The following is a 26,716-nucleotide window of genomic DNA, read 5'->3' as shown; positions in this document are numbered from 1 at the left end:
GGATGGGATTTATGGGAGAATTTTGACCTTTAGGGTGGGCATGCAATAGGTGCTCTTGTTTTGCCCTCCTACCAGGGGATACCATGTAGGGGCTTGGCCATTTTGCCATATGACCAGGGTGGGGGTGTGTCAGAATTTTCTGGGTGGCACATGGAAAATCTAGTGGGGCAATGCAATGGTTGTTAATGCCGTTGTAGAAATACCTTATTGCAGGCATATTTGCCACACAGCTACAGGTGGAACAAAACAGTTTAGAAGAAGAAGCCTTTATTTTGTCACACATACATTTTGCATATATACAGTGAAATATATGCAAAATGCATATCGGTGGTGGCGTAGTGGGCTAAAGCACAGAACTGGTAAGCAGAAGGTGGCGGCATTGACCAAACTGAATAGAGTATTCCAGAGAGCCGTGTAATGATATACAATAATGATGAGTCACTTCAATTCTTATTCACTATACTGTATTAAGAGAATCTAGTTATTGGGTTCAGCGGGGAAAAAAATTGCCATCTTCTTTTTAAGCTGATGTGTTTGTTTGTTCCATGTTATATTTTGAATCAGAAAAGATCTACTGGTGTTTTCTAAGAAGTGTAAATGCATCATCTTGCCAATTTGACACAATCTGTTATATTTGCTGTTTTTCCTGACTCCCTCCCTAGATACCTCCCCCCTACCCCATATTTAATGTGGTTCCTCCTGGCTTCGATGAGAGGCCTCCCCTGGTACCACCACGCAGGGAGAGCATCACTGCGCAGACCATTAAGACAGAAGTCCCCATCCACCTCATTAGCACCACCAACCAGTCACACAAAGCCAGCTCCGTCCAACAGAAGATCCCCACCAAGCTGGCCGCCCAGCCAAAAGGCAAGGAGAAACACGGCAAGCACAAGCTCTCCCACCAGCGCACCAACAGTGCAGGTAAGAAGTGCTTACAGAACTCCATCACATTAGTGTGAGTGTGAATACCCAGGTAAATGTAAAGAGGTATTAGCAAGATGTAATTGATTTTCATAGCTTGAATGTCTTTTCACACTTTTAGCTGGTATAGAGGTGTCTCAAGTACTTCCCATCAAAGTTGCAGGAAAGGAAGGAGGTAGTTTAAGAACCATGAGATCCAGCAGCCCCCACAAACTCCATCCAGGTATTAGCTTTTTGACTCATCTCACTTTACATGCAACTTCTGTCTGTCTTTGAATTGGTCATTGTTTCTGGGTAAAATATAACCTTATATTCTGCTTTTTATGTTTCCATGCACATTGTGTGTCTTTGTTTAATGCAATGCTATTTTACTCACTTAAAAACCCCATGAAATTGTTTGGCGAGAGCAGTTTTCCTGTGCTGACATACTTCCTTTTGAAACGGGTAGTTGGAATGAACATATTGAAGAGGTCATCCCAAGCAATAGCCTTCAGTTTATGCTATGAACAGCCATGAACCATGATTTGATGCTTGCTATTGCTAGTCAGTAGTAGGTGCTATTACAGGGAGGGATATTCTTATTGTACAGAGCATTTGATTGGACAAAATGAGTGGGTGCAAGGTGTGTCATCAATATTTGCGGTCCATTTTTACCAGAAGAGAAAGTCTGTATTTTTAATTTGTATATCTGCTTAAAGTGAATTTTGTCAATAATTAGGAGTGCACAAAGCTAACAGATACAGACTAAAAGCCACAAAACTCAACAATTTTGATTTCATGGGATTTTTAAACTGTTGTTAATTTAAGTTTTTTTGTTACATATTGTTGTATAATATAATACTATTGCTGTGATGTTTCTGCAGATATTTTTATCCAACCAGAGAAGTTATCCAGCTCTGTGCCAACTCATTCAACAAACACAATCAGGAAGCATAACCTCAGCACACACAACCACAGCATGCACACTACCCACTCGGGGCATCTCAAAACCAAAGACAACACAACTGCAGAAGACATTTTTTTCTTTTAGTGTCCCATGGGATCTGCAGACTACATCAAGGATGCACACTGATTGCTATTTCGCTAACGTGACCTGTACGGTTGTGTAATGGGATAATTGCATTTTAAGGAACAATATCATGCAGATGATTGTCACAATTGGGAACAGTTTTCTGTTTTTACTGTGATTTTTAACAGTTAAATTGGAAAAACATAAACAGGGATAGTAAAAAAAAAAAAAGATGATTTTAGAAGGAATGATCCTTCTTATGGAGGTCTTTAACAGTCTCTTATAGTCGAGTGCATCTGATTATGGTCGCATTTCACAGTTGAAACAATTTGTGTATCTTAAAAACCAGCAGTTACAACAGTGCATGACTTAAAACCTGTTCAGTTATGCATTGCAGAACGTTCTTTCTCTTAAGTTGCCATTCCTGTAAATAGCTGTTTTATTATAGTTATTTATTGTGATTCAGGGATGTTTGTTCCATTAGCATTACACTGGAATGTATTGGCGTTTCTTCATGTTATCAAGAGCATCTCAGATGTGACATTTAAAAACTTTTTTGTGAATGTAAATTTACTTTTGAAGTTTCCTCCAGTTTCTGCACAGATTGAAGGATCTTTTAAATAATGTTGCATTCCTGTCCACTGGAAAATACTGTTATAAGGAGAAAATATTTTAGTGTTTTAGAAAAAAGTAGCATGATTTTATAAATTTTTTACTAAATGTATCCATTGACGGTTGCATGTTACTAATTTCTTTTTAGTTTTCCCCTGGAAAATGGCGTAGTTTCACTGGAACATATTATATATTTAGTTTTATCCTAAGAAATACAAATAACGCTGTCTTAATTGGAATCTGTACATTGTAAATGGTTAATAGCAAATACGGCCTTACTGAGAAAGTAAACTGTTGTGCTTGTCATTTGCTTAATTACATGAACAAACATCAAACCTGTATACTCTGTTTTGCTCCTTTTATTCAAAAGAATACAGATTTAAAGAGACAGACTGGATTTTTTCTCTGTTTTTTTTATCTTTAGAATTGCTGTTTGACTAAAAAAAGCTCCAGTGTGTATCTCAGGATTTATCTACATTTGCATTTATGCATTTGGCAGATGCTTTTATCCAAAGCGACTTACAGTGCTCTTATTACAGGGACAATCCCCCTGGAGCAACCTGCCTTGCTCAAGGACACAACGGTGGTGGTTGTGGGGATTGAACCAACAACCTTCTGCTTACCAGTTCAGTGCTTTAGTCCACTACACCTACACCACAACTCATATACAGGTGCCGGTCATATAATTAGAATATCATCAAAAAGTTGATTTATTTCACTAATTCCATTCAAAAAGTGAAACTTGTATATTATATTCATTCATTACACACAGACTGATATATTTCAAATGTTTATTTCTTTTAATTTTGATGATTATAACTGACAACTAAGGAAAATCCCAAATTCAGTATCTCAGAAAATTCGAATATTGTGAAAAGGTTCAATATTGAAGACACCTGGTGCCACACTCTAATCAGCTAATTAACTCAAAACACCTGCAAAGGCCTTTAAATGGTCTCTCAGTCTAGTTCTGTATGCTACACAATCATGGGGAAGACTGCTGACTTGACAGTTGTCCAAAAGACGACCATTGACACGTTGCACAAGGAGGGCAAGACACAGAAGGTCATTGCAAAAGAGGCTGGCTGTTCACAGAGCTCTGTGTCCAAGCACATTAATAGAGAGGCGAAGGGAAGGAAAAGATGTGGTAGAAAAAAGTGTACAAGCAATAGGGATAACCGCACCCTGGAGAGGATTGTGAAACAAAACCCATTCAAAAATGTGGGGGAGAACCACTACGCACAGACGTATGCAAGACATGGGTTTCAGCTGTCGCATTCCTTGTGTCAAGCCACTCTTGAACAACAGACAGCGTCTGAAGCGTCTCGCCTGGGCTAAAGACAAAAAGGACTGGACTGCTGCTGAGTGGTCCAAAGTTATGTTCTCTGATGAAAGTAAATTTTGCATTTCCTTTGGAAATCAGGGTCCCAGAGTCTGGAGGAAGAGAGGAGAGGCACACAATCCACGTTGCTTGAGGTCCAGTGTAAAGTTTCCACAGTCAGTGATGGTTTGGGGTGCCATGTCATCTGCTGGTGTTGGTCCACTGTGTTTTCTGAGGTCCAAGGTCAACGCAGCCGTATACCAGGAAGTTTTAGAGCACTTCATGCTTCCTGCTGCTGACCAACTTTATGGAGATGCAGATTTCATTTTCCAACAGGACTTGGCACCTGCACACAGTGCCAAAGCAACCAGTATCTGGTTTAAGGACCATGGTATCCCTGTTCTTAATTGGCCAGCAAACTCGCCTGACCTTAACCCCATAGAAAATCTATGGGGTATTGTGAAGAGGAAGATGCGATATGCCAGACCCAACAATGCAGAAGATCTGAAGGCCACTATCAGAGCAACCTGGGCTCTCATAACACCTGAGCAGTGCCACAGACTGATCGACTCCATGCCACGCCGCATTGCTGCAGTAATTCAGGCAAAAGGAGCCCCAACTAAGTATTGAGTGCTGTACATGCTCATACTTTTAATGTTCATACTTTTCAGTTGGCCAAGATTTCTAAAAATCCTTTCTTTGTATTGGTCTTAAGTAATTTTCTGAGATACTGAATTTGGGATTTTCCTTAGTTGTCAGTTATAATCATCAAAATTAAAAGAAATAAACATTTGAAATATATCAGTCTGTGTGTAATGAATGAATATAATATACAAGTTTCACTTTTTGAATGGAATTAGTGAAATAAATCAACTTTTTGATGATATTCTAATTATATGACCAGCACCTGTATATCATATCTATATATATCGACACTCACTCACACTCTCTCTCTCTCTCTCTCATGCATTTTAACAATAGCCTGAAGATAGAATTCATAGTGAATCTAATGAACCAGATGAAGCAAGTACAGAAACTGAAACACTCTGAACGTGGTACAGTCACATTCTAGTAAGTGACATTTCAAGGTCCTAACCACAGCACTCTGATGTGTGCCATTTCGTGTGAACCATCTATGAACTCGAATTTACTGTTTATATACACAATATTGCTTCGCTTTTAATGTGGGAGGGATCTGCCAAGAACTCCACTTCTATGTGTATGTGAATGGTATTTTACTATTCAGGCTTGCTAGTGAATGCCTTATTCTTCAAAAGTAGAACAAGTGAAATCAATCACATTAAACCATCACAATACACTGCACATCACTTTATGCATTATTCCTTTAATATGTGCACTCTTCAAGTTTTCAAAACCACACTGTAACACTATTAGCATATGATCTCTAATAAAACAGACCTTCATATCTCTGAAGATTAAAAACAAAACAAAAACCATGCCCTCCAGACTGCAGGAGTATTAATACACGGTCATCAATACAGATGTCATTGATATTTAACTTGTCCACATTATTTCACATGACTCAATATAAAGACTGTACCAGAATTTTAATGCAACAACAGGGAGGTGTGACTTTTTTTCAATAGAATTTATGCAATATAAAATAATTGAAGAGATAGTTTACCCAATAATGAAAATTCTCACATCATTTACTCACCCTCATGAGGTTCCAAACCCGTATCACTTTTTTCCATGGAAGACAAAAGGAGATGTTAGTTTCAGTCACCATTCACCATAATTGTGTGGAAAAATGATGCAATGAAAGTGAAAAGTTTCTGTGGCTAACATTCTGCTAAACATCTTTTCTGTTGATGATAGAACATTCATTTTGGGGTGAGCCGTCCCTTAAAATCATTTGATGGGGAGAATCGGAGCAAAACTTTGGATTAAATAAAAAAATTTAAAAGAAAGTACATGAATACAAAATTCCTACTATAAAATAGATGGACAGGAAAGTATCATTGTAAACTGCACTTACGTTCTTACGTTGCCTTGCATCAAGTAAATTACGCATTCTAAATACATTGTGTCCCTTTATTGAGCCATAGAATATGATCTTTAAAACGCAACTAAAGCAGAAATCTCATTTCAAACCAATATAAAAGTGAAATGATGTGGCCTTGTTTTACAGTACTGCTCTTGAATATTCAGAGTACCTCAACCAGTCCAAAGCATTCAAATCTCAGAGCCCTGTTCTGAAGATGAAAATAATGAAACATCCCAGACACCTTAGCCTTGGTTCTTATTAGCACCATATTTAAGAGGATGGGATACTTCAGCGCTGTTATGAAAAGGACAGAACCAACCAGTAATGTGTTATTTACAGGTAGCCAATTATCAACATGAATGAAGAATTAGGGATTTTCAGTGAGCTTTCTTTAAAAATGGAAAATGTCTGGAAAATGTCTAGCTGCACTAGGTTTCATTTACTGAGAGATTTTTAACATTGACTAACAAAAAATAGAGAAAACAAAATAACACACACAGCCAGACACAATTGAGATCACTGCGTAGAAGATGAAAGCTGTCCATTTAAAGCACTCCTAAAGGGATAGTTCACCCAAAAATAAAAATTGTCACTTCATTTTGTTCCATTTCTGTTCATCTTTCTTTCCATACAATGAAAGTGAACGGTGACTGAGGCTAACATTCTGCCTTTCATATCTTTTTGTGTTCCACAAAAGAAAGGAAGTCAAATGAGTTTGAGTGGCTGAGTGAATGATGACAATTTATTTTTGGGTGAACTATTCATTTACTAGCATCCGTCATGAACTGAAGCAGATCCATGTTGGACGAAGCACAACCGATGTTGTTGCGTTCTTGTGTTTCCATGGCTTTGGTTCAAGCAGACTGCCCGCTTCCAAAGGCTTTAAACAAATATTGTCACTTTTCCTCTCTGTAAAGCAAGTGCACCGAGATGTTCTTACAGCTATAACTGACTTTAAAAAAAATGAACAAGAAATTAGCATCCTTTGAGTCTTTTGTCTTTATGTAGTAGCTGCATCTTTAAGATGCGAAACTTCCTCTTGGGCTGGTGGAGGAGGGTCCTCGCACTGATTGGTCATTTCAGAGTCCTGCGGCTCTGGATTGGACTGGGGTTCAGCTATGGAATCTCCTGTGGTTTGGGTACAGTTAATTTGTTCCATCACAATGGGAGGAGGCTGAAGAATAAATGAGAAATATGATCAATAAAGAGGAGAGTTAATCTAACATTACTATGCATACATCACAAAGTATCTTATACTGTATATTATTATGCAGGAACATATTAATATACAACCTGTACAGTAATACCACTGGAATTACTTGAGACATGATTAATGATCTTAAAGCAGCAGATTGCAACATTCTGTGATCAGATACAGTATGTGGTAAAAAAAAAAAGAGAAAGCACTATAATAATCCAGAATTATTATCTGATTAAAACCATGAACACTGTTAGCAAAAGAACTGAGAAAAATTCAACTTAAGCCCTCTTGTAGCACCAAAAATAAATAAATAAATAAATAAATAAATAAATAAATAAATAAAGATTTTTTACAAGATCTAAAGCAGTGGTTCCCAAAGTGTGAGTCGTGCCCCACTGCAGGGGAGGCGCAGGGAGACGGTGGGATTGAAGGAGTCCGTTAAAACTAGCTATATTAATAATAATAATAATAATAATAATAAGCGTAAACTTTTGAAGCATGCTTCCAATCCATTTGAGTATCAACTGTGCAATTGATTGATCTATTTCAGCTGGACTGTTGAGCCTTTAGAGGACAGAAAGATGAAGAAAGATTACTGCAATGCCAGTTTGTTTTTTTGTACATTTTAAAGTATTATTTAAATCCACTGTTAAATCTTCTGCTTTGTTGAGAACAGGGATTTTATGCATAACATTTTTTTGCCGGCCGCCGAAGCAAATTATATAATATTCAAATTCATCTTTCTTTTGCCATTTTATAAGCTCTTAACTATGCTTCTCATCTGGAACGTGGATGAGTGCAGGGTGCTTAAAGACTGGTTTCACGTGTGTTGTGTGATCCACCGAGAATCACACACGAGACACGCTCTGCTTAATCCTACTGTAACTCTGGAGCATGCAGGTGCAGGTAATCTCTCGATATGTGAGCTCTGGTGACAGGATAGCACAGAGCGGATCACATACACGATTAAACTGGGCTTCCCTCGATATTGTGGTGCAGACAACAAAACGTATGCGACCCATTTGAATTCTTCATGAGAATTTTCTATTTTAAAGCACTATGGAGCAATTCAACCATTTCAAATGGCTTCAGCACAGACATTCTGAACAGCTCTGACAAGGGAAAGGGAAAACACCTGCTCTTCACCAGCAATTACAAGACTTCTCACATCTACAGATCAACAACACCCGTACTAACATTTATCACAATAAACTGTAACAGAATTTTTCATTACAACTGTGGAAGTTGTATTAAAAAAGTGGTGTTAAATGTCTTTAGGCTATTATTTTTAATAAACAAGACTAACTACCTAACTAGTGTAATCAGGAGCCATACTTGGTCTTTCTTGTGATTATGGCATTACAAATGCAACTGGTAAACATGAAAGAAATATAGTGAACAAAAGGGCATGTACAAAGCAGAATAAAAGTCTTGACCTTTATAAATTATTAACAAACTCATGTGTACCAGGACGGATTAACCACCGGGCCGATTGGGCCGTTGCCCAGGGGCCATTAAACCCATAGGGCCCAGTGCTCTAAATCAATATTTATTTATTTATTTATTTTGAGACATTTATTATAAATTTACGTAAATGTCAGCCTTATGTGAGATGTCATTTGTTCGGCTGAATGCGTGCTGGACTACAGCAGCGCCAGCACAGGCACTTGAGTGCGTGCTCAGGGAATCTCCCAAACACAAAGGTGCAGTTCACCCTGGATGTGTACAAAGCTTAAAGTTTAAATTCATATAAGAGACAGAATTCCTTCAACAGTATGGAGGACTTTAAAATGTTTAAATCCTGCAAGCATTTAATGTTTAATGATAAAGCGAAAGTGCCTTAATATTCTAAATATGTGCACGGTAAAACTTTGTAATAGGCTATTTGGTTAACCGCGAGAGCTCACGAAAGGTTATTCTGTTATTTGTCGGGACTCGGGAATAAAGACTGTTTATTGCCATGGATGCGTCAAACACAATCACAGATTAGCAGGGAATAAAGTGCACAGTGAGCTATGAGCCTAAATAGCACAATACATACAGTTGAAGTCAGAAGTTTACATAAAGTTAGGTTGAAGTCATTAAAACTCATTTTTTAACCACTCCACAGATTTCAAATTAGCAAACTATAGATTTGGCAAGTCGTTTAGGACATCTACTTTGTGCATGACACAAGTAATTTTTCCAACAATTGTTTACAGACAGATTGTTTCACTTTTAATTGACTATATCACAATTCCAGTGGGTCAGAAGTTCACATACACTAAGTTAACTGTGCCTTTAAGCAGCTTGGAAAATTCCAGAAAATTATGTCAAGCCTTTTGACAATTAGCCAATTAGCTACTGATAAGCTAATTGGCTAATTAGAGTCAATTGGAGGTGTACCTGTGGATGTATTTTAAGGCCTACCTTCAAACTCAGTGCCTCTTTGCTTGACATCATGGGAAAATCAAAATAAATCAGCCAAGACCTCAGAAAAAAAATTGTGGACCTCCACAAGTCAGGCTCATCCTTGGGAGCAATTTCCAAATGTCTGAAGGTACCACGTTCATCTGTACAAACAATAGTATGCAAGTATAAACACCATGGGAACAAAATGAAACACATTCCGTCTCCTAGAGATGAACGTAGTTTGGTGCAAAAAGTGCAAATCAATCCCAGAACAACAGCAAAGGACCTTGTGAAGATGCTGGAGGAAACAGGTAGACAAGTATCTATATCCACAGTAAAACAAGTCCTATATTGGCATAACATAAAAGGCTGCCAAGCAAGAAAGAAGCAAATTCTCAAACTCCCATAAAAAAAGCCAGACTACAGTTTGCAAGTGCACATGAGGACAGAGATCTTAGTTTTTGGAGAAATGTCCTCTGGTCTGATTAAACAAAAACTTAACTATTTGGCCATAATGACCATCGTTATGTTTAGAGGAAAAAGGGTGAGGCTTGCAAGCCGAAGAACACCATCCCAACTGTGAAGCATGGGGGTGGCAGCATCATGTTGTGAGGGTGCTTTGCTGCAGGAAGGACTGGTGCACTTCACAAAATAGGTGGCATCATGAGGAAGGAAAATTATGTGGATATATCGAAGCAACTTTTCAAGACATCAGCCAGGAAGTTAAAGCTCGGTCGCAAATGGGTCTTCAAATGGACAATGATCCCAAGCATACCTCCAAAGTTGTGGAAAAATGGCTTAAGGACAACAAAGTCAAAGTACTGGAGTGGCCATCACAAAGCCCTGACTTCAATCCGATTGAATATTTGTCGGCAGAACTGAAAAAGCGTGTGCGAGTAAGGAGGCCTACAAACCTGACTCAGTTACACCAGTTCTGTCTGGAGGAATGGGCCAAAATTCCAGCAACTTATTGTGAGACTCTTGTGGAAGGCTACCCAAAACGTTTGACCCAAGTTAAACAATTTAAAGGCAATTCTACCAAATACTAACAAAGTGTATGTAAACTTCTGACCCACTGGGAATTTGATGAAAGAAATAAAAGCTGAAATAATTCTCTCTACTATTATTCTGACATTTCACACTCTTAAAATAAAGTAGTGATCCTAACTGACCTGAGACAGGGAATATTTTCTATGATGAAAAACTTTAATTTAAAAGTTTAAATGTATTTGGCTAAAGTGTATGTAAACTTCTGACTTCAACTGTAAATCTTCAAATGACGTCTTTGTGATGCTTTGATTTTTAAATTCAGCATTCAACTTGTGTAATTATTGTCACCAGGGCATTGGCTCACTGTTTATCAAGTGCTGAAACTTTCCCAGGTGAAAAACAATCTGGAATCATGTGTAAGTCACATTAAGTCCTCTATGCAACCCGAACTTCATCAGAATGTGGATTTGTGACACCAGCGCTGAAAAAGCTTGATGTAGTACAACAAATGATGAAACAGAACGCAGGTGTCTTGAGATACGTTTAAAAATGCTGAAGTTCTTTTAAACTTATCACAGTGTCTAAAAAAATACAACGGTCCTGTGTGGTAAACTGAAAAAAGTGAGTTGTGGCACAACGATCGAAGACATCCATCCAATGCATGTTTACATAGCCTAGAAAAACTATTTAAAAACAGCACAGATGCACGTGTGAACAGCCCATAACTCGCCCTATAGCCTACTTGAAAAACTGACCCGAACCTGGCCCAAAACCTGAAGGTCTGTCGGGTACCGCTGGGCTCAGATCGGTTTGAAGATCTCTAAACACGTGCAGAATAACGGAATAGTGATGTTGGTATTTAAATACAGGCGCCGTGCACATCCCTATTAATAACACATGATTTTGGATCGGTTCATAATTAAAAAGTACATATAATTGGCCGTGTAAGACACTGCTCCAAACCTTTCTTCCGTCAATTTGAAAAATCCAACCAAATCTGCTAAGCGTCCTGTAGCACAAAAAGGTGAACATAGTCACGTCATGGGGGGCCTCCACGGTGTACTGGCCCATGGGTCTCTCAGTTCTTAATCCATCCTTGCATGTGTACTATTTTAATACATTTCCTGTTCTGATGATGTTTGAGATTAGGAAACAAACTGGCCTGGTTTGGCGTCAGATATTCCTATAATCAAAATGATTCCCAAATCATTAAGTGTCTGGTAAAAGGAAAGCAACATCTGTTTTTGAGTAGGAAACAAACATTTCCTCTATAGAAGCACAGTTCCCAAATGAGTAAAGTGATTTACTCATGAATATTATAACTAGGCCTATAGAAATAATGTGTTACGTTAATTTGAATTCCTAGAACAGCTTGAAGTACAATAACTAATCTAGATGCTCAGATGATCAAATAAATCATATTCATTACAAACATGAAATGCAACTACATATCTTTAATATTAACTGCAATTACGTTAAAAAAAAAAAACAACTAAAAACTGCATCATGCATGTGATGACCATGCACGTCAGCCACCTCCGAAGACCATTTTTGACCCAGGAAAAACCCTGGAGAAGCATTTGTAATGTGCAGCACATTTTTTACTATTTTGAAATTAGTTATTAGTAATTAGTTACAATTACATTTGAACAAAAGTTCTATCTTTTGTATTCTTGTTTACAGAGACAATAAATAGCTTTTTGTATGAATATGTGGGTGTGTGTAAATCTTTCAATTAGTAAAGGGGGGGGGCTTGACTGAAAAAGTTGGGGAACCACTGATCTAAAGGATAGATTTGGTGTGTATCAACTCATACCTCAATTACAATTTTGGTTGTTTTAACTCAAATGTATTACAGTCTGTTGCCATGTTGCTGTGGTTTTAATTGAGTTTAAATCAGTGAAATTGGCAATTGTTTTGGTTTTTTTGGCAAGTCTTCAAAATCTCTGGACAATCTTTTGAATTTATGATACCTGCGTGTGTCTATAAATTTTTGGAGAGGGGAAAATGCTGCTTTTTGAATTTACACAAATCCAATCTCTTTCTTCTGGAGGCAATATATTTCCTTCTGCCACAGATATTAATAAAGCCTTCAAAGAATTCTATTTTGATCTTTATAGGTCCACGGCTACCGATAAGGATATTAGCAACTTCGTAGAGCCATTAGAACTCCCTAAATTGACAGGTGATCAAAAAGACTTTCTTGACTCGGATATTACTTTGGAGGAGCTTGTTGAGGTAATTAAAGGCTTGCCAACAGGTACACCGGGGCCAGATGGCTTTGCTGCAGAATTATTTAGATCTTATGTCAGAACTGGCTCCACTTATGTTAGATGTTTACACAGTAAACAGAGTCGTTAAAGAAAGGTGAACTACCGCCAACCATGACGCAAACCCTGATCAGTCTAAGTTATCGTCTAATTTCCCTGATCCAGCTAGATGTGAAAATTTTGGCTAATCGATTAAATAGAGTAATTACATCTATTATGCATATAGATCAAGTGTGGTTTATTCATGGTCGTAGCTCTTCTGATAATATTAGAAGTTTTATAAATATTATGTTGTCAGTAGTGAATGATCAGACCCTGATCGCTGCCATCTCACTTGACACCGAGAAGGCATTTGATAGGGAGGAATGGGACTATCTTTTTAAGAGTTTGGAAATGTATGGGTTTGGGAACACTTTTATTGTGTGGATTAAGTTACTTTATAAACAACCAGTGGCGGCAGTGCAAACTAATGGATTGATTTCAGATTATTTTTCTCTTGGTAGGGGAACCCGGCAAGGCTGTCCGCTCTCCCCTTTATTTTTTTTATTTTATTTTTTTGTCTTGCCCTGGAACCATTTGCAGCTGCAGTAAGAAAAGAGGATGATTTACCTGGCATTGTAGCAGGAGATGTGGTGCATAAACTTCTACTTTACACAGATGATATATTATTATTTGTCTCAGACCCTAGTAGATATATGCCTAGCCTCCATAAAAATATTAATTCTTTCTACAAATTTTCAGGATACAGGGTGTATTGGTCTAAATCTTGCTCAGACAGCATATTGCCCTGCCACAGCTTTCCAACCTGGCACCTTTCAATGGCCAAAGCAAGGCATTAGGTATTTTATTTCCAGCAAATGAGAGATTTAGTTAGAGTTAATTTTGACCCATTAATGAAAATGTTCTTGTGTGATGTGGATAGGTGGGCTTCACTACATTTGTCTATGGCAGAGCAGGTCAATGTTATAAAAATGAATTGTATCCCCAAATTGAATTATCTGCTACAGTATCTTCCTCTAGAAGCTCCTCTTTCTAAACAATTTGATAGAATAAGTCTTTTATTTGGAATGGTAAACGACCTTGGTTGCATTTCAGTAAGTTACATAGACCAATTGACAAAGGAGGTTTAGGCCTCCCCAAAATGTTGTTTTAATACTATGCTTATAGTCTCAGACACCTGACCCATTGGTCTCTTCCACCTGAGAGCCCCCCTCCCTGGTACTACATTGAACAAGCAGTCCTTGCCCCAATCTCACCATTGCAAAGTCTTTCTATCAAACTGCCTAGAGAAGTAAAAATGCATCCCATTATTTCCCACTTCATTCAGTATGGACAAAGGTTTCCCGTATGTTCAATTTTTATACTTACCTAAATGTTTTCTTAAGTATATGGCTGTACCCCAAATTGTATTAACAAGTCCCCCTTTTGCTGGAAAAAATTTATCGAGAGGGGTGTTGCTACACTTGGTGACCTTTATAAAAATGGAGCTTTGAGATCATTTGAAAATATAAACACAGCAATTTGATATTTCTAGGTCTCAATTTTTCAGCTATTTACAGTTGCGCCATCTACTTTGTACTATTTTTGGGGGTAGTACACATCCCCCTAAAGCTTCAGACACCTTCTGTATGATGCTCACAGCCTTTGAAAAGGGGCATGAAGCGTCAATATATTATTCCTTGTTGATTCAGAGTCTGGGTGACGGGACCTTAACAGCTCTTAACAGGTTATGGGAAAGAGATTTGAACTTGGTATTGAAGGATGGGGAGTGGGAAAGAATAAAAAAAAATATTAAAACTATGTCTAGGGATGCAAGGGTATGTCTTATTCAGTTTAAGATTTTGCATAATTTCTACTGGACTCCCTCTAGATTGTTTAGACTTGGTTTAAAAGACACACCTACCTGCTGGCAATGTCTGTTGGAGGATGGAGACATAGTCCATGCTCTGTGGTTCTGTGCTAAGATACAAGAATTCTGGGTTAGAGTCCAGAATTTTATCTGTGAGGTTTTAGATACTCAAATTGAATTCTGCCCCAAACTATGTATATTGGGTGATGAGGCGGTTAATAAAGTAGGTGACAAATACACAAAAACTGGGTCCAAACTAGCGTAATGATTGGCAGACAGATAATATTTAGAGGATGGAAGTCAATTGGTGCTCCCTCATTTCAAGAATGGTTCACCGAATTGGGCAGGGTGACGGCATTTGAAAAGATGCCATATAAGCAGCTTGGCAAATTGGATGCATATGGTAAGAAATGGGACAGGTATTTGTCCTTTCTGGAAGGCTCTCAGTGAGGAACATGTGGAGAGAGACAAAATTATGGTAGTAATTGTGGATTCTGTTCTTTCTTTTCTCTTTGTTTGTTGATTTTTATATTTTTGATTATCTCAAATATTTGTTAGTTTGTTTGTTTGTTTGTATGTGTGCATTGTATAATTTAGGCTTTGACCACAGGGATGTTTGTTGAGGGACAGGGTGGGTTTGGGGAGGGGGAAATAATGGGGGTTAAAGTTAATTCTGTATATATATATATATATATATATATATATATATATATATATATATATTGTTTATTCTGTTTTTGTTTTTGTTTTTATTCAAGAATCAATAAAAAATTGTTAATAGCAAATCCATTCTCTTAAAGGAAATGTTCTCTCATCATTTACTCACTCTCATGCCATCCCAGATCTATATGACTTTCTTTCATCTGTAGAACACAAAGATTTTTAGAAGAATATTTCAGCTCTGTTGGTCCATACAATGAAAGTGAATGGTGATCAAAACTTTGAAGCTCCAAAAAGTGTATGAAGGCAGCATAAAAGTAATCCATAAGACTAAATCCATGTCTTCTGAAGCGATATGATAGGTATGGATGAGAAACAGATCAATATTTAAGTCCTTTTTACTATAAATCTCCACTTCCACTTTCACATTCTTCTTCTTTTGTTTTTGGTGATTCACATTCTTCGTGCATATCACCACCTACATGTTGGGACTGGTCAAAGGTTGAGATTTATAGTAAAAAAAGGACTTAAATATTGATTTGTTTCTCACCCACACCTTTCATATCACTTCTAAAGATATAGATTTAACCACTGGAGTCATATGGATTACTTTACGCTGCCTTTTGAAACTTCAAAGTTTTGGTCACCCTTCACATTGGATGGACCTACAGCGCTGATGTATTCTTCTAAAAATCTTCATTTGTGTTCTGCAGAAGAAATAAGTCATACACATCTGGGATGGCATGAGGGTGAGTAAATGATGACATAATTTTAATTTTTGGTTGGACTATTTCTTTAGTTTACAGCCCTCTACTTATACTTAGTCAATATCCATGCTGGGAGCAGGATAATGTGCGTTTTTATAAGACGAAGATTTTCTTATAGCCTACAGTTACAGGCTCTCTGGGATCTTTGCTGTATGTTTCTAAATGTCTGTGAAATTAAAGGATGAAAAAATCACTTTTAAAACCAAAACTATCAGCGAATTTGTGTTAGTGACAATTACACCTGATTGGAAAAGACAGTTTTATTAAAGGGGCAGTTTATCAAAAATGAAAATTCTGTCTTAATTTACCAGTACTCACTCTCATGTTGCTCAAACACATATGACTTACTTTCTTCAGTGGATCACAAAAAGAAATGTTAGGTAAAATAACAGTTTCAGTTGACATTCACTTTCATTGTATGGAGAATAGAAGCAATTAAAGTGAATGAACACACTGCCTAACACACTGCTTTTATGTTCAATGAAAGAAAGTAAGCTAAATGGGACTGGAGAAGCATGAGAGTGAGGGAATGATAACTTTTAATTTCTGGGTCAACTATCCATTTAAGGTATAATTTGAGAACACTGAACCTATCCTTTAAAGAAAACACCCACAGTAAAATGAGAGAAAAATAAGAGCAGAACAAAAACATGTGGGTGGTTTTACTCAACTGTAAGTCTAGTAACTGTACATAACCCTAGAACTTTTCCGACCGCAGAAGGCACTCATATCAAACTGGTATTCACCACAAATCCACTTCCTGTCCAGAACAAAGGCAGCTCCTTGCGCCACAGTGCCACAGCAAGGCTGGTGAGGAGTGTGCAAGGCACCAGGTAAAGGAGGGCAGGCTGACCCATCTCCATCAGAGCCAGAGCCACAAATGTGATGAGCAGGCCAATGCCATAGCCTAAACAAAGAGATATTGCTGGTCAGAATCACAATCTTTAAGTGATAAGCACCATGTACTCAATTCAATCTGTACATGCTTTGCAAGAGAGATATAAAATTAAAGCTGGGTGCCTTGTAAAAGAAATTGAAGTAAGGTTGTATTCGAAACAATAAACAATACTTATACAGAACATATAATAATCTTGGTTAATGTTAATTTCAACATTTACAAAACATTTTTAACATTAAACGTTGTATACATTAACATTAATGCATTATGAACTAACAATGACCAATTATATATTTCTAAATTAACATTATCCAAGATGAATAAATGCTGTAAAAAAATTATATCCAATGCATTAACTACTGTTAATGTATAGAACCTTACTGTAAGTGTAACTAAAACTGATGTACTCAAAAAAAGGATTTTTGCAGGTTGTTCAGTTTACTTTATTAAATTGATCAAAAGCAACACAATACTAGAACATTTTGTCTTAACTTGATTTCATTACGTTATATACAATTAAATGTGTAAAATTAAAGTTTACTTAATCAATTTGAGTTACGACTACATGAATACTTTTTGTAGCACTGATTAAACTGGGCAGGGGATTTCCATTTCCCAGCATGCTTTGCAGGGGACTGGATGGGGTGAACAAATGTTGAAACAAAGTGTTATTTTATTTATTTCAGAGTAAGAATAGGAGGAGATTTGTTCACGTTTAATGTTGTGTTATATTGGCATTTAAAAGGAGTGTTTGTTAGGCTGGAGTTTTGGGAGTTACCATTGTGGTGAAGATTGGCACTTGTTCTTACGTTGAGAATGGGCTCTCACTTTCAGGTGATGTTTGATTTGAGTGCTGCTTAGCTCTATAAGCAGTTGCTATCAAACTGACAGTGCAACAGTTTCACTGTTGTTACACTTGCTCACCAGGCATATACTAATGGTTAATAAAATTAATTTAGTTGGACCAACTTATGACTATTAATTAGATCTTATCTAGTTGACAAAACTTTGTCTAGTTGATCTGACAAAATGAACAAATCAGTTTAAACAAATTATTTTGTTATTTTTTTAAGAAATATTTTCTTCAATTTAATTAAGTTTGGTGAACTTCTCTTTTTTATGTTAGCCATGTATTTGAATGTCTTACCAACAGTGCAAGCCAGGAAGTATATTCGAGAAGTCTGCATGAGAATGTCAAATCTGTGGCAATATGCTACAAGCAGACCTTGGGAAACAAAATATAGAGGAATGCATTGTTGTTGTTATATCATATTACAATGAAGCACAAGATGACCAGGAAGAAGGAAAACACAACAATAGTGCAGTCTGGGGGGCCTGGGTAGCTCAGCGAGTACTGACGCTGACTACTACCCCTGAAGTCGCGAGTTCGAATCCAGGGCATGCTGAGTGACTCCAGCCAGGTCTCCTAAGCAACCAAATTGGCCCGGGTGCTAGGGAAGGTAGAGTCACATGGGGTAAACTCCTCATAGTCGCAATTAGTGGTTCTCGCTCTCAATGGGGCGCGTGTTGTGCGTGGATCGCGGAGAGTAGCATGAGCCTCCATATGCAGAGTCTCCGCGGTGTCATGCACAACAAGCCACGTGATAAGATGCACGGATTGACAGTCTCAGAAGTGGAGGCAACTGAGACTTGTCCTCCACCACCCGGATTGAGGTGAGTAACCGCGCCACCACGAGGACCTACTAAGTAGTGGGAATTGGGCATTCCAAATTGGGAGAAAAGGGGATAAAAAAATAAATAAAAAAAAAACAATACTGGAGTCTGATTTCAACAATGATCCTGAGAACATCAGTGTTCAATTTTCAGTTTGGACAAGCAGAGTCTGAGTTACACTGTCTTATTCTTTGGTGACCCTGGAAATGATCTGTTTTTCATCATGCAACTGATGAAACACCAATAGTGACATTACCTGGTACCAAGATATCCCCAAAGCCCAGGAGAGAGAAGGGCCTGTCACACAGGACCAAAGGTGATGAGTTTAACCTGGGCACTTTCAGCACCATTGGAAGCTAGCAAACAATAATGCAAAGACAAAGCTCAGAACCTCTGAATTCAACTGAAACCACAAAATTAATATTGTCACTGTTTAAGATGCTAGATTAAAAGAAAGTACCTTCTCATGTGAGGAGGAATTGGAGGGTCCAGTCGCCACCTCTACCATGATACTTTCACCACTCTGCACAAATATAACAAAATACAAACCATATGTTAAAGTCAACATGAAAAGGCATTCGCGACCCATCTCATTTCTGTAACAGGACGCATGACCAACTGGAATGAATAGAATCATGAAAAGCAGTCTCGATGTGACAGGTGGGCAGAGGGATGGAAAAAGCCAAAAACAAAAGTAATTTGAGAAGTAATGTAATGGGGTAAGGGATGGGCAAGGAGGCGGCGGGAACCGGCTAAATATTCAAAGTTTAATGATAAAACTCAACATAAAACAAACATAAACACAGACACACATGCAGAGCGGCCGCTCTCTCTCGAATTGGCATCTCCAGCTCGTCTTTATCCCCCTCCCGGCTGATTAGCTCTCCACCTCGTCACAAGTAAGTTCAATTTTAAAATTAAGGATACATTTTAATGAAAGATTTTTTTGGAATAATGTGCACCCAGGAATCTTTCACAGTCTTTCACGTTTTTTTTTTGATTTCATTTCTGATTTCATGTTGATTGAATTAGAATAAGATTCTATTCTATTACTCATTTTAGTTTAAAAGAATAGTTCACCCAAAAATACAAATTCTCATAATTTACTCACCCTCATGCCATCCCAGATGTGTATGACTTTCTTTCTTCTGCTGAACACAGACAAAGATTTTTAGAAAAATATCTCAGCTCTGTAGGTCCATTCAATGCAAGCTCCAAAAGCACATAAATACAGCATAAAAGTAATTATTACAACTACAGTGGTTTAATCTGTCTTCTGAAACTATTTAATCGGATTTGGGTGAGAACAGACCAAAATACAACTTTTTCACTGAACATCTTGCCATTGCAGTCTTTAGGCACGATCATGATTTCAAGCTCGATTACACCTCCTATTGCTTAATGTATGCGAAGAGCACTAGATGATGCTAGGAAAAGTAATTGAGCTTGAAATCATGATCACCAAGGAGACTGCTGAATATGAATATGTCAAGATTTATAGTGAATAGGGAGTTATATTTTGGTCTGTTCTCATCTAAAACCAAATGGATCGCTTTAGTAGACATGGACTAAACCACTGGAGTCTTTTGTGTTACATTTATGCTGCCTTTATGTGCTTTTAAGAGCTTCAAAGTTTTGGTCACCATTCACTTGCATTGTATGTACCTACAGAGCTGAGATATTCTTCTAAAAATCTTCTTTTATGTTCTGCAATAGAAAGAAAGTCATACACATCTGGGATGGTGTGAGGGTGAGTAAATGATGAGAGAATTTTAATTTGGAGTTAACTATCCCTATTATCTATTTTCTAAAAAACTAGAAAGCCTCATACCTCAGTTAAGAGTGGGGTAATGAAAACAAAAAACACATCATACACAAACAGGACGACCAGCAACAGAGTGCAGGCCTACAAAGAGAAGAAAAACAGATTGAAAATCCTCATTTCCATATGATAAGGATGTCATGGTGGTAATAAAACTGAAATCACATGGCCAATACCAGAATCAATGCACCTTTCTTTAAAGGACCAACTCACCTTGAAAGTGGGCAGTCTGATTGTTTTTAGCATGTAGAGGCAAAATGCGATACCTAATGCATCCTGAAGCACCCATGCCCACCTAGGGAACATCATTTTGACATGAGATACTGTAATGCTGCTTTAAGGGTTACAAACGAAAGAGGCAAATGGTTTTAAATATGCTTACTGGTCTTCATTGCGGAAAACTCCCCAGGTGACACTAACTCCTATGCAGAAGGCCGAAAGGAGCAGCATGCGCACCTGTGGCCGCTTATGGCAGTACGGCAGGTTATTCTCAGGTATCCTATCAAAATTCAGACATTTACACAAGACATTTCCAGCAATACAAATCTAAAAAGTAAGAATCTTGTCTTGTCTTTGTAATTCACATCGCTAACCTGCATTTCCCAAAGGGTATTCTTCGTACAATAGGCCAAAGACAGCTGTACAGACCGACAGCTGATGCCGAACAGAATGTAGCTATAGACATATACACTGCCGGGGAGAGAAACTCCGTCAAGTTCAGGATAAGTACAGACAGTTTGTTGAACGAAGGCAAGACTTTAAGATTTTATTTACCCAAGTGATCATAGAAGAAATACAAGAGCACCAGCATAGTGCAGCACATGACCACAAATACACAAATCATGACAGGAGTGACGTCAACTGTCTCCTCATCTTGTTTCTCAGCACTGTCATCCCTTTTGTGCTTCATGTAACGTCTGCAAACACACACTGACAATCAGTCAAACTACTGCAGTTTCTAACAGATGTGGGTTTAGTTGACCAAATTCAATATTACTCTTCTTCAGGTTTTTTGGTTTTGATCTGTATTACTTACCTGCTTACCTCCCAACCTGTAGTTCCCTATACTGCTGGTTCACCCAGAAATGAAAATTACATTATCATTACTCACCCTCATGTTGTTCCAAACCTGTATAACTAACTTTCTTCCATGGAACACAAAAAGAGATGGCACTATTCGCTTTCATTGTATGGAATAAAGATGCAATAAAATTGAATGAGTGACTGAAGCTGTCAGTGCTTAAAGGGATTGTTCACCCAAAAAATTTAAATTCATAATTTTCTCCGCTTTATGCCATCCCAGATGTGTATGATTCTTTCTTCTGCAGAGCACAAAGATTTTAAGAAGATTATCTCAGCTCTGTTTGTCCATACAATGCAAGTGAATGTGACCAAAACTTTGAAGCTCCAAAAAGCACATGAAGACAGCATAAAGGTAATCCATACGACTCCAGTGGTTTAATCCATATCGTCTAAAGCGATCAAATTGGTTTTGGGTGAGAACAAACCAAAATATAACTTCTTTTTCACATTAAATCTTGACATATGCGGTCTCCTTGGCAATCATGATTTCAAGCTTGATTACACTTCCTAGTGCCATCTAGCACTCTACAGCAGAGTCAAGCACTAGAAAGTGTAATCAAGCTTGAACTCATGATCGTGCCTAGAGGCTGCAACAGCAAGATGTACAGTAATATTTTGGTTTGTTCTCAACCAAAGCCGATTTGATCGCTTTAGACGATATGGATTAAACCACTGGAGTCGTATGGATTACTTTTTTGTGCTTTTTGGAGCTTCAAATTTTTGGTCACCATTCACTTGCATTGTATGGACAAACAGAGCTGAGATATTCTTCTAAAAATCTTTGTTTGTTTTCTGGTGAAGAAAATAAAGTCATACACATCTGGGATGGCATGAGGGTGAGTAAATGATGAGAGAATTTTCCATTTTTGGTGAACTATTCCTTTAACATTCTGCCTTACATCTCCTTTTGTGTTCCACAGAAAAAAAAAAAGAAAAAAAAGTAATACAGGTTTGGAACAACAAACCTCATAAAACACAGGTTGGGTGAATAAACACTGAAATAATTTTCATTTTGGGGTGAACTATCGTTTTAAGGGCACAATATTACAATGGTACACACTTTTTGATGTCCCTGCTGCCAGCCCAGTATCCTCCAACAGCCACTGTGCCAACTGCCATCAGGAAGATGATCACCATATTGTAATCTACCACTGGTTCATTGGGTGCATACATGGCCACCTGCCTGTTTTCCCCAAATGTCTGGAAATAAAGAAAGAGAGATGCCTTTATAACTTTGCTCGACAGAGATGAGACTTAACACAATCAGCTCCAGTGAAACATTACCTTCCTGATGTCCAGCATGTCTTTATAGCTGAGCAGAGCCACTGGGATGCTAATCTCCTCATACTGAGACTTGTTCCCCGATGGCGGTGTCTGCAAATGATTTACACAAAAAAAAAAAAAATTTATACCATGAAGTTATAAAATACCTGGAGAGAGCTATCCATTAGCATCCCCATTCATCTCTATGACTGTGCTCAGCTAGCGCAGGGTTTCCAGAAAGCTAGCGAAATGGAGGCTGCCATCTTTGCTCATGGGCGCTCAGTTCCAGTATCGGGTGTCACGTGACTGATCGCTCATCAATGGGAATAAATAGGGAAAAATTAAATCAATTTCATGCTTTTAAGAGCCCTTCAAAAACAATCTGTCACTGGATGACAATGTGCTATAATGTGATGAAATAATTTAAACTGAAATCGTTCTTGGAAATTTTTTATTTTGTCATAAAACACGGCTACTTTTGAATGGCTGTCTATGGAGAAACATGCTTTTTGCCATCAGTGGTGTAGTTCCAGCATCTACCAGCAGGTGCTAACAGGGACCTGCTAACCAGCCAGTTCCTGACCCCCTAATTTATACATTATATGTTTCAACAGACAACCATAGCTCCATTAGTGGTGATTTAATGTCTTACAAGTCTATCTTTGCTGACGATCAGAAGTCCCTTGGCACCGTTGATCTGAGCCAATCTGACTTTCTCATAGAAAGTGCAATTTCCTCTCATCACCATTGGGATACTGTTTGGGAAGCCGCCCTCAGGTACATCCGAGGGGGAGCACAGCGCAGAGGTGGTGAGATCATAGATCTGCAGCCGCACCTGAACAACAAAAAAACAGCTATGGAAACCACTACTGTAGAACGATAAGTAGCAGCATCATGGTACTAAACCATATATTGCCATTTCCAGACAAGGATGAGATTGCATTACAATATTCAGTTATTTTGATGATTGCAATTGCACACTTTATTTCCAAGTCGGCTATGCAAACTGAGACACACATCTAAACTTAAAGAGACAGTTCAAGTGAAAACTCTGTAATAATTTGCTCTGTCATGACTTTCTTCTGTGGAACACAAACGGAAATATTAGGCAGAATGTTAGAGACTGACACCCTCAGTCATATATTCACTTTCATTGCAACTTTTTTATACAATACAAGTGGTTGGTGACTGAGACTGAACACTCTGCCTAACATCTCCTTTTGTGTCCATGAATGAAAGTAAGTAATTTGGGTTTGGAGGGTAAACATGACAGAATTTTTATTTTTTAGAGAACTATCACATTTTTTAAAGAACCTAATACAAAAATTATTGATGATCCAGATAATTTCACATAGAGCAGGGGTATTTGTTGAACATGTTAAGATTTGAATCAAGGCAACAGGAAGAAAAAAAAAAAATAGATAACAGAAAGATACATTTTCATGAAATCAGTGTAAATTGCGAATATAAAATGTAAAATTGCTTCTAACAGCTTTACTGAGGTCCTGAGGTAGTCGAGCCCACTGGGAGTTGAAGAAGATGCAGTAATCTTTGCCTTTGTTCTCCCAGTCACTGAAATGTGCCATTCCATATTCACCTAAAACCTGTGAATCAGAGAGGACACAGCTCAGGTTTCCATATATAAGATAAGTGTATTTCCATCCTGGTCTGCAATAAAAAAGTCTCTTTACAGACATGCAGGGTCCTATATGCAAACGTTCAACTTTCTGACAAACATCTTTTGTGTTCCATGGAAGAAAGATAATCATATGGCTTTTAAACCAGATGGGGTGACCTATCCCTTTAACATATTACAGTCTTTATTAAATCGATAATAATACAGAATAAATCCATTTTAAGTCTAACAGTGCGGTGTCAAAAATTAACCAGGGATCAGGGCAAAAATGTCACCAAAAGTGACAAAAATGTCACAGATATTTGTATAAGGGGGCCAAAAATTACATATAAATTAATTTTCTTTGTTTAACATTATTAACATTTGATACATTTCATGATATTCTATTCTATGCATAGGGCTGAACCTGTGAATTATATACAGCTACTTTTCTGTGTTGATTTCATTTTATAGCCTAAGTAACATCCATAATTTTTGTTACAATAGATTTGTTATATTTATTTATTATATACACACAAAATATTCCCTCGTAAAGGTAAGAATGCCCCTGAAAATCAATTCTAGTAGGTAAATATTGCCCTTTAACGCTTAAATGCATTAACATTAACACATACCTCGGGTCTTTAGTACCCGGCATGTATATCTATCACAAAAGGATCTAGAAATGCCCCTTTATATGTAAACAATTTCAGTATTACACTCAAATTACACCAGACAAATCATACTGTTCATGTATTACACTTGCTATAGTTTACTTCCACGTTGCTTCTTCGTCAAACAGCAATGTCATATGTAAATCAAGTCAATCACTGAAACATCTGTGCCACCCTGAGTAACAAATAACATGTATATTTGTATGTGTACAGTACACGCATATGGAATACTGATAATTTACCATTGTCACACAGCGTGATATAGTAGTCATGTATGATATCATGTGATTGTAAACTTAAGTAGAATCTTAATGACACTATACACTTTTGGTAATTATCAGTTTTATATATATATATATATATATATATATATATATATATATACTATATAATACAACAACAAAACTATATATATATATATATATATATATATATATATATATATATATATTGCAGTATTCATAACAGAAAGGTTGAGGAATACTTAAGAGGACTCCAAAAAAAAAAAAAATGGAACGAGGTCCCGGGTCACAAAAGACCCGAGGTCTGCATTAAAGGGTTAATTTAAAAAAAAAAAAAAAATTTTAAAAAAATACATTTCTCACACTGGTGTGAATGTTGGAAAAATACAGATTGCCTCACTTTTACGCATCCATATAAACAAATAAACAAACAACAAAACTGTTTAATATCATACTAAATAAATGTCTAAAACTAAATTCAGTATAAAGCTTTCTAACGTAATGGTCATCTCTTCTCGCTCGTTTTAACAGTGTTGTATATTTGACTCATTATGACAGCACAATGATAAGTGTTATGTCAACAGGAGTGCTCGTAGAATCATCGGCCTCAAACATGCACGAGCACAAACTGGACTCCACCGCAAGCTAACCATACAAAGCATGTAGCTAGTTAATCACTGGAAAAAGAAACACAACAAATTGGGTACGAATCTGCTGAGGAACCAACAATGTTAAAACAAAGACGGGCTATTCCGTGTCGGTGTACATGTACTACCTGTTTCATCAAAAGAGCTGCACAAACGAGACTTGACAAAAATCTCATGATGCCTAATTATTGTTATCGTCTCCCCCATCGGTACTGCCTTACTTCGCCTCAACCATCAGCTGTTTAAGCACTTCCCGCCCACATTCTGCAGTACGTTTTTGATTGGTTCACTTCATCCTCTTCTGAACGTTTACTCTTGGCCGGTTGGCTCTTGCTCCAATCGATCAATTTTTGGCCACGCCTTCACCCGAAAAAACTGTTTGAAATTTACTTGGTGACATCAGATCCTCCGACGCGCAACTGCCAGTTTAACTAATTTAATTAGACCTATTTATGTAAGTCCTTTGATGTTTTTCCCCTTACTTTTGTTGTTTTTCTTTGTTCAAGATCTATTATGATGAGTGTGCATATAATAATGTGTATACATGTTCATAATATCATATGTTAAAGTTTCTTCTGATAGGCCTACTATCCTGAAGAAAATAAATAGATAGATAGATAGATAGATAGATAGATAGATAGATAGATAGATAGATCAATAAATAGCCCGTTTTACAAAATGCAAAAGGGGCAAGTGACTGGATTCTTGAAAAGCAGAATTTGGGCATCCCTGTCTATGGACAGCATTGAATTTATCTGTAAATCAACAAATACTATCATGATAGGAGAGGATTTTAAAG

The 26,716-nt window shown here is 37.4% G+C and overlaps 2 protein-coding genes across 10 annotated transcripts in view; one reads left to right on the top strand and one right to left on the bottom strand.

Moving 5' to 3' along the window:
- arhgef18a (rho/rac guanine nucleotide exchange factor (GEF) 18a) overlaps positions 1–2,883 on the top strand; it is a 56,161-nt gene extending 53,278 nt beyond the window's left edge. For all 4 annotated transcript variants that reach the window (XM_051698481.1, XM_051698482.1, XM_051698483.1 and 1 more), the window contains 3 exons: positions 663–921; positions 1,043–1,144; positions 1,785–2,883. In XM_051698481.1, the coding sequence (XP_051554441.1) occupies positions 663–921; positions 1,043–1,144; positions 1,785–1,951 (528 nt within the window). In that variant the 3' untranslated portion in view covers positions 1,952–2,883. The remainder of the gene's footprint in view (positions 1–662; positions 922–1,042; positions 1,145–1,784) is intronic.
- A 2,038-nt stretch (positions 2,884–4,921) lies between these two features.
- sppl2 (signal peptide peptidase-like 2) lies at positions 4,922–26,165 on the bottom strand. Of its 6 annotated transcripts, none has more exons than XM_051698499.1 (16): positions 26,046–26,165; positions 24,230–24,343; positions 23,392–23,574; positions 22,761–22,850; positions 22,537–22,676; positions 21,168–21,310; positions 20,987–21,083; positions 20,776–20,892; positions 20,607–20,688; positions 20,403–20,477; positions 19,032–19,094; positions 18,828–18,927; positions 18,045–18,122; positions 16,746–16,906; positions 14,627–14,682; positions 6,878–7,045 (listed from the first exon to the last, which is right to left on the bottom strand). In XM_051698499.1, the coding sequence occupies exons 1-16, from the start codon at positions 26,091–26,093 to the stop codon at positions 7,030–7,032; spliced, it is 1,563 nt and encodes a 520-aa protein (XP_051554459.1). In that variant the 5' UTR covers positions 26,094–26,165; the 3' UTR covers positions 6,878–7,029. The 6 variants fall into 6 exon arrangements, 4 of the variants coding, with proteins under 4 accessions (XP_051554457.1, XP_051554456.1, XP_051554458.1 ...); XR_007897281.1 differs by having other exon boundaries at positions 6,973–7,045; positions 16,671–16,906; XM_051698497.1 differs by lacking the exon at positions 14,627–14,682 and having other exon boundaries at positions 4,922–7,045; positions 24,238–24,343.
- Between the last annotated feature and the right edge of the window lie 551 nt (positions 26,166–26,716).

Source organism: Myxocyprinus asiaticus, chromosome 5, assembly GCF_019703515.2.
Source record: "Myxocyprinus asiaticus isolate MX2 ecotype Aquarium Trade chromosome 5, UBuf_Myxa_2, whole genome shotgun sequence".
Taxonomy (NCBI): domain Eukaryota; kingdom Metazoa; phylum Chordata; class Actinopteri; order Cypriniformes; family Catostomidae; genus Myxocyprinus; species Myxocyprinus asiaticus.
This window is presented reverse-complemented; position numbering and strand designations above follow the sequence as displayed.